At 49.2% G+C, this 8674-nt stretch overlaps 1 protein-coding gene across 4 annotated transcripts in view; it reads right to left on the bottom strand.

Moving 5' to 3' along the window:
* Positions 1 to 986: 986 nt before the first annotated feature.
* The window catches only part of NEO1 (neogenin 1), a 237560-nt gene continuing 229872 nt past the window's right edge, over positions 987 to 8674 (bottom strand). For all 4 annotated transcript variants that reach the window (XM_069595573.1, XM_069595574.1, XM_069595575.1 and 1 more), the window contains 3 exons: positions 6337 to 6600; positions 4201 to 4337; positions 987 to 3524 (listed from right to left, as the gene is read on the bottom strand). In XM_069595573.1, coding sequence (XP_069451674.1) covers positions 3441 to 3524; positions 4201 to 4337; positions 6337 to 6600 — 485 coding nt within the window. In that variant the 3' untranslated portion in view covers positions 987 to 3440. The remainder of the gene's footprint in view (positions 3525 to 4200; positions 4338 to 6336; positions 6601 to 8674) is intronic.

Here is an 8674-nt window from a genome sequence, read left to right as displayed (position 1 = left end):
CGGCTGCAGAGCAGACGAAGTCCCGGGACTAAAGGGGCAGTGAGTAGGGACGCTAGCCCTGGCCCTCCTCCACATCCAGGCAGGACAGGGCCTGTGGCTGCTGAACTCACTTGAGCCGACGCTCACACTGTGAGAAAACTTAGTGCTACAGACTGAATGTGCGTGTCTCCCCAAATTCATGTGTTGAAATCCTAATCCCCAAATGTGAAGGTGATAAGGCTGTGAGGGTGGGCGCCCAGGATGGGATTAGTGCCCTTATAGTAATAACAGAGACCCCGGAGAGCTCTCTCACCCTTCTGCCAGGTGAGACACAGTGAGAAGATTCGAACCAGGAGGTGGGTCCTCACCAGACACCACGTCTGCCCATTCCTTGAACTCCCAAACCTCCAGAACTGCGAGAAAATACATGTTTGCTGTGTAGGCCTCCAAAGTCTATGGTATTTTTGTCACAGCAGCCCAAGCTAAGACGCAGTGAACATAGTCAGCATGTGAGGCAGCCCAGGACAGGCAGGGCTCCTTGCAGACACCTGCTCTAGGGCTCTGCCATCACACACTGGGGTGAGGTGCGGGTGGGGTCAGGAAGGCCCTGGCTAAGTGTGGGTCCGGTGTGTGCTCCAACACAAACCAAGCTGCTTCCCCAGACATTGCCACATCAGGGACAGGGCCTACACACCATTTAGGAATGGCTGTGCTTTCCCGCTGGGTCACCTATCTCTTTCTGACAGGTGTGGCCTTCAATCCCTCAGACTCTCAGTCCCTGCCGGGGAATAACGGGGGTGGGAACAGGACTCATCTCTGGGGCTGGTGGACCCCTGGGCCACCACCTAGCTTCCCCCGGCGCACCACCCTGTGTGCCTCTTAGCACTCCAGCCTTTATGGTGACGAGGGCAATGGTGTCCACTTGAGGCTGGGAAATGGGATTCCCCACCCCCGCAAGTTCTGTTTCCCTAAGGAAAAAGGAAAATAACTCTTTGTCCAGACCACAGTTTGATTGAATTAAAAAAAGTGTATTGGATGTCCAATACTAAATAAAAACATGAAACTGTTTTTCAAAAAGCCATAGAGTTTACAGCATCAACTACAGAAAAGGCCAAACAAGTGTGTACAGAAACTAGTTCCCAGCAGCCCTCCAGGCCCCCCTCCAGCAGGCGACAAGGCAACAGACACGTGTGTTCCAAATCTTCCTGAAGGAAGCTGCTGGCCAGCAGCTCAACTAGGACATGACAAGACACACAATGGTTTAATTTCAAAAATCACAGGAAAATGTAAGAAAATGTATTAAATTGTGAAAAGGTGCAATACAGAATAGCTTTCCTATTTCTTACTTTTAAAAAAATCCCCCAACTTTGAACAGTTATTTATTTAAAAATAGGTCCCTCCCCCCGGCCCAGTTCTGTGGCAGTATGCAGGTACCAAGGCCCTGAGGTAACAGAAGTATCAGGGTTCATGGGAGGGAATGCCCCGAATACCGAGCATGTCTCTTTGGGCAAAAGGTAAGACAGTTTCTGGGGAATTTAGCGCTCCTGGTGTCCAGGGTGCTTTTTGCAGGATCAGCTGAAGTGCACTGGATTTCCAGAATCCTGCCCGGCACTATCCTCCATGACCAGCTGGCAGGGCAGCAGGAGGCCCAGCACTGCTCTTTCCATTGCCCCCAGTCAAAAAACAGAGAGTTTCTCTCCTGGAAGAGCCAGTGTGCAATGAGACCTAAATGGGGGGAATCCCCTATGTAGAAAGGCAAGTGGGGCTGGGCGCCCCCTGCTGGTCTCAGCCACTGAGATGATAGCTCTTGGCTACCAAACCACAGGTCCACCTGCCTTGCACACTCTCTTCTAGGATTTGCTGGGGAGTCAGGGAAGATGCCTGAGGGTCAGTCCCGTATTTTTTCTTAATATATTCTTAATATATAAAACAAACTCAGCTTCTTTCCTTTTAAAGAAGAAGCACACGAGAACCACCTGTAAAAGCCAAAGGTTCCTTGTATGGCTGGTCTCTCAGAGCCCCTCAGAGACCTCCTGCTGCCCTGTTCGAATCAGGGGCTTAGCTGAGCTGCTGGGAGAGTGGTGGCGGGGGAGCGCTCTCCTGGTCCCTGCTACTTATGGGGCAGTGTTCAGAAAGAACTGGGAGCCTCGCTGGTGCTGCAGCCCCTGCTGCTCCGTTCTTGCTAACGCTGTCTCCACACGGGCTCCGAGACGTAGAAATGAGGGCTGGACTGACCGAGGACAGGAACTAGAACTAGGGAGAGGCAAGGAGTCTTGTGTGGGAACAAAATCCCCACCTTAACTTCCCCCAAGTCAGAGGGTTAACAGCAGGACAGCGGGTCCACCCTCTTCTCTGATTTCCTAGGAACGTGCCAGGCTTGAGCCCTGACCTGCGTCACTCCTGTAATACGACGTCTGACTCCTCAGCGTGGCTGTTATTATCCAGATATTACCAAGACGCCAGGGCAGCTACATCCTTGAACCCACCTATTGCACAGAAGAACCTTTTTTAACTAGATCCAAATGAAACTCCAGTTGCAACTTAGTGACAATAGAGATGGACATGCCAGGACAATAAAGAAGATGCTTCCGTTCTCTGCAGGCTTCTGGAAGAAAGTACAATGACTGAAACATTCACAGGGTCTCAGCAGCCCCTCCATTTCCGATTCCCAACCCTCCCAGCCCGCCCCCACCCCAATACTGAAACTGCACAGAAACCAACAAACAAGTCCTTTCAATGTTACATTTCATTCAGATAGATCTGTAATCTCACAGTGATGAGAGGAGAAAGTCAGGCCTTTAATAATTATAAAAAAATAATAAAAAGCTTACAAACAGCAATGCAGTATTTCCTCCCCCCTTCAAAGTGATGGATTAACAGCTGGTAGAGGATGCAACGACTCAGAATCAAAAATAAAAACAAAAACAAACCAAGCCCTGGGACAACCCACGCTGTCAATGACTTTCCATACAGAATTCAAACAAGTAGTCAAACGTCAACCACTTGTGGAGAACACCACGGACTTCCTTGGTTTTGATAGTGTTTTTCTTTTGAAGGTAAAATAAAATAGAACACAAATAAAATTGTACAGAAATGCCAATGTCTACACTCCATAAAGGCGATGCCGTCGCAGCATGAAGATATGGCCTGTCCACCAAGTGAAACATAGGTTGCACTTCTTGCCTCTTCCCTGGACACAACATTCTGGCCCACGGTGCCCAGTCCTGCAGGGTATCGGCAGGCAAAGGGAAGCTGCCTCCACACGGGCGTCTTCCCGGCTGACTGGGAGAAGGCAGGTGGCCAGGCCTGGAGCCAGCCCCACGCGGGGGCACTGGCCGGGCGGCCTGCTGACTCTGTGTTCTCAAGTGCTGTCCTCTGGTGCTCTGTACAACTCCTTGATTTCAAGGCTGAGTCCCAAGACTTCTAGACTCGGGCCGGGAGTCACGTCCCGGTCAAGGTGGTCACGCTGTCGTGATGGCGTTCAGGTCCTTCATCAGTCCTTCCAGGTGGGCCATCTCTTTGGTCAGCTCATCTGGTTCATAGCTCTACGGAAAAGAGAATGCTGTTACCGGGCACGACCCAAACAGCCGTCCAGAAGTAGGGCCCACGGAAAGAGGTCACAGTGTCGAGGGAAAACTGCTGCAGCCTGGACTACCCACGCCCCTGCCAGCCCGGGAGTCAGAGGCTGCAGGATGCGCCCGAGCCTGCAAGCACTCATCTCTCTCCATCGCAAAATGCCTTTCCTCCAGCCTGCGCTGCCAGGGTCACAAGGACCTCACGGGCCCCACCGTTTGCCCTTCTAGTCTCTGTGGGAGCCAACACAGTTGGTGTGACCCCTGGATCTCTGCGCTCCAAGCTCTCCTCCTAAGAGAGTCCTGTACCAGGAAATGCAGAGGGAGGGCATATTTATTGGAATGTGGGAGTGAATGATCAAGGAGAGACTCTATCGATTTTGTTTTGAGAGCAACCACTCAGGCAACTTCCTCTATTGCATCCTGCTCAGGAAATGAACAGGGGCTGGGGGGTAAAAGAACATGTGTATGGTTCGAACCAAGACAAGAGGATCAGAGAGACAGGCCAGAATTGAAAGGAAGGCAGGTGTGACAAGCTAATCCGAGCAGATCGAGCCTGCGGCACAGCCCAGGTTTAGGGGAGCAGGTGAGTGCTGGCCTGCGGAATGAGCGAGCCTACCCCGCACTCTGGGCCAACACGGGAACTCACACTCTCGGAGTCTTCCAGCATCCTTGTGGTCTCCTGCACTTCAGGGGCACTGGGGACCACCACTGGCATAGGAGGCCGGCTCCTTCCTAAAGTCCCGATGGAGGCCGTCTTCACGGCATGGATGTGATGATTCAGAGCTGCAGGGGGAAAGGGCACCATCAGGGGTGTGTCTGAGCCTGCTCCCCTGGTCCTCATAAAGGTTTCTGAGGTCCAGATGCTGCTCAGGGTGAGGGATGCACACACACCCAGCACAGAGCTCCTGCTCTGAAAAGGGACTGGAACAGGGTGGAAGGGGGAGAGAGCAGGGCATCCAAGAGGCCAGAGAAGATGTCCCGCTTGGCTTTAAAAACTCATCTCTTAGACCAGTGGTTCTCAGTGTAGAGGTTCCAGGGCCCTTCGCAAAATGTCTGGGAGGTCAAAACTCTTTTCATAATAACACTGAGACACATTTTGCCCTTCCACTGGTGGTACAAAAGCAGTAGTGGGAAAAACTGCTGGAGCCTTAGCACAGATTAAGGTATTGGCACCACGCTGTAAAGTCATTCACGAACATGCACACTTGCCAAGTTTAAAACACAGCCAGTGTAATTAATGTAGAAAAAGTTATGATATGGAATTGATTACAATCCATAATCTTGTAAATATTCTAAAATGGAAATGCAGGTAAAATACTACTGCACACCAAAGCATGATGGCTGTCTTCAATAAAGGCACTTGTAATTGAGTTGTGAGCTGAACTTTCGCTTTCGTTAAGAAACACCACTGTTATTAACAGTTCAAAGAAACACTGACACACAAACAGGTTATCTAGACTTGAGCATTTGGCAGACATTTTCTAGAAAGTGAACGAAGTCTGTCAGTCACCTTAGGGAAGACAATGGACAGCATTTATTTCCAATGATAAAATTTAAGTTGAAAGTGAAAAATCAGAATTTTGAAAAACTTGTATCAGCTACCAAGAGCTTGAGGGCTTCCCAATATTTACAGACTTCGATGATATTAATGAATGATTTTTAGATACTATTTAACAAAGTGTATCAAGATTTGGAGGATCTGTATAACTCAGTGAACCAATACTTTCCAAATGACCAACATGTGGTGTTTAGTGTCATGCATTCAAAGTGCAGGATAGATGGATTTAACAGGACAGAGTACAAATAATTATATGGTTTTGGATTCCATGTGACAAACAAATCTATAAAAAATCACAGTTTGCTGAGTTTTGCTGTAGTGTCAAAGAAGAATACTCACAGCAGTCTAAAAAGTTTATATAAATAATTGTTCCTCTCCAACTACATATCTGTGAGGCCAGATTTTCTTTGACCAAAACAACACACTGCAATGGATTAAATGCATAAGCAGGTAATGACAATCTGGCTGTCTTCTATTAAGCCAGAAATTAAAGAGATCTGCAAAAATATAAGACTGCTACTCTTCTCACTATATTTTTATTTTGAAAGTTATTTCTCATGAAAAAGTGTTATTTACCTCAACATGACAGATTTATTGCTATTTTTATATGAATACAATAGTTTTAAAATCTGTTTTGATTTCTAATATAGTGAATAATGACAGGTATAACTCATGTGAAGAAAAAGCTCTTTTGCAGCTTCAATAGCTTTTAAGAGTTAAAAAGGGTCCTAAGACCAAAAGCTTGACAAGTGACTTATTCTGAAACAAACCATCATAAGAGAGAAATTTATGTGAAAGAGGTAGGAGGTGAGGACCTTTGCTGAGCTGTGTGAACTCAAAGAGTTAACAACCCTTCTGCAGGGTTATTTCTGCAGCCTTGGTTTTTCCCTTGCTTCCAAGTCTTGGACTCCCTAATCCTCTAGCTGGCAGGAATCCTATGGAGTGAGGCAGTTCTGGGAGGCCCAGATCTGTTGTTCACACTCATGCCACTGGATTCTACCACCAAGCATCCTGCACACCAAACATACTTCAGAAAGTCAGCCTTTGCTCCCTGCCAAATTATTCTCTTGTTTATGTATGTTCCCAAAGGAGGAGCCCATCTCCTCCCTGAGAATAAGGACAGGCGTGGAGGACATTAGCTTTGTTATTCTGCAAAGACGTGGCGACTGGTGTCTTGAGCCAGAGCCATGGGGCCCCTCCAGTGGTGCTGCTGTCCTTGCTCACCTTGCTGGGAGAGTAACGGTGTGCTTGGCAACGCTGGATCATAGGTGGGAGGCCCGGGGGGTGGGATTGCGGGCACAGCAAAGCTCTTCAGTGGGTGGGAAGGGCGAACGTGGGCTGTAGGGAGACTCTGGCCCGAATCTTCCTCTTGGGAGCTGGCCAAGTAAGAGGAGCTGGTAGCACCTTCAGGATCCTGGTGATCGGTACAGCATGTCTGAGACGAGGAGGCTGGCATGGTGTCAGTGCTGGGGGTGTTTCGAACAGATTCTACAGCAGGAAAGTCTAAATGTTAGCATTTATTTTACCACTGAACATATGCACATTCTGGGGTTCTGGCTACCTACCTCTAAGGGCCCCTGAAACTGGCTCAACAAGCACTCTGTGTCAATGCTAGTTCAAGGGAACACAGATTGGCACCACTGCCAAGGCTAAGTAAGAATGGTCTAATTTCAGAGTCCCCCCAGAATCTGTCAACCAGATGCTGAACTTTTTTCACCTATACAGCTAAGTGGTCACAATTTTACAGATTTAAAGCTCTTCTCAGTACTCACTATGGAACACACATAAAGGTTCCTGATACGTTGTCTGTTAAGACGTAAACAAGAAAATTTAAAATTTTATTCACTGATTGACAGCCTCTGAGACTAGCCTTTCACAGACAACACATCACCAAGGCTACCTGGGTACCTGACAAGGAGCAGCTCTGCCCTGAGGCCTGGTGGTCCCTGAAGGAGAGGCCGTGCCACAGGCCCCACACCCCCTCTGGCAACTGCACAGCCTCCCCAGAGCCAGAGCCCCACAGCTCAAGTGCAGCCTGGACAGCCAAAAAGTCCAAAGGTCTGCCAATGGCTTTAAGATAATGCCATGAGGTGTTTGGGTGTCCAGAAGAAAAACCAGGGGTGTATCAGCCTGAAGAAGGGGCAGCTCAGGAAAAACATGACAAAAAGCTCAAAATAAGTGAAGAGGCGTCAGAGCTGTTCTGGAAGGCAGCATGCTGGGGTAGAAAAAGCACTGGCTCTGGAGTCACATAGACCTGAATCCTAATCTCCTATGAGCTGAGCGAACCTGGCAGTAACCAAATCTGTTTCTTCACCTACAAAAATAGGGAGAATAACACATAATTTACTGAGGATTAATTAAAAAGATGAATAAAAAGTGCTGAACACGGGGCTCGAATGATTGATAAGATTTTTTTCTTTGTAGATTACCAGGTGCTTACTCTGAGCTAGGTACCACACTAAGTGCTTTAGACTCATTAGCTCATCCAATCCTCACAGTAACACATCAGATGCTGGGAGCCTAAGCATGGCCCAAGGACACAGAACTGATGGGCAGAATTCCGAATCCCGGCCCCTGAGTCCCAAGCCCAGGCTCCATCCACTGAACACTACCTGCTCTTCCAAGCCCAGTCCATACGTCCCCGATGCTGCAGGGGCAGAAGCAGCACCAGTTCCCAGGGCGACCATATGAGGAAGGCTTTTCACAGTGTGAGCTGGTGCAGACCACCATCCCCACCCTGAGGAGGGGCCTGGAGGACACCAGGTAATCTGAAGGAAGACCTCCTTTGACGCCTAGAGTCCTCAACCTCATCAAGGAAAATTAACCCTTTTAAGTAGTAATCCATGAGCAACCTGCTGAAACCCAACCTCTCCCAGCCTTTGTTGCTGAGGCAGCCAAGAATCTGTTCCCTTGGGCTCTCGGGAGACGGGCCATGGCGGTCAAGAGTGCTACTCAAAGGTCTGGCCTTGGGTTCCAGCAATAAAGGACTCATACCCCCTCCCCGAGTGGTGAAAGCCTGGCTATCTTAACCTCCCAGGCCTAGGTCACTTCTTGTCCTTTCCAGGGCTGCGCTGAGGGTCTCATTTCTCTTGCCTGCTCATGTCAGCTATCACCTCACCTGGGGAGCTGCTGGTCCCACTCTGTGATCCTGGGCTGGGTGGAAGTTGATTAGCGGGGGTAACAAGGATGAGGAGAGAGAAAGGATGAGGCTCTAGCCCTGACCATGTACTGGCAGATATGTTAGGACAGCTCTACCACGGCTGCCTCCACTGCCTCACTTAGACATATAAGCTTCCGAGGGCCAGAGACGGCGGGAAAGGTGCAAAAGGAGGAGAGGCCTGCCTACGCGGAGCAGAGTGCAGTGCACCTCCAGAGGGCATGGCGCGCTGTACTCTCTGTGAAGGGTGTGCCCTGAAATTGTGCAGCACCCCCGGCTCACGAGGGAAACGATGCTGTAACTAGAATTTCTACCTCCTGACTGATCTCTCAGAGCTGTCTAAGACACAAAGAGCACAGTGGCTGAGCACCTGGACAAGTGGAAAGTGTGTTTTCTGCATCAGGC

The sequence above is a fragment of the Ovis canadensis genome, chromosome 7, assembly GCF_042477335.2.
Source record: "Ovis canadensis isolate MfBH-ARS-UI-01 breed Bighorn chromosome 7, ARS-UI_OviCan_v2, whole genome shotgun sequence".
Classification (NCBI taxonomy): Eukaryota; Metazoa; Chordata; class Mammalia; order Artiodactyla; family Bovidae; genus Ovis; species Ovis canadensis.
Note: the sequence above shows the minus strand (reverse complement) of the source record. Positions and strands in the feature narration are given on the sequence as shown.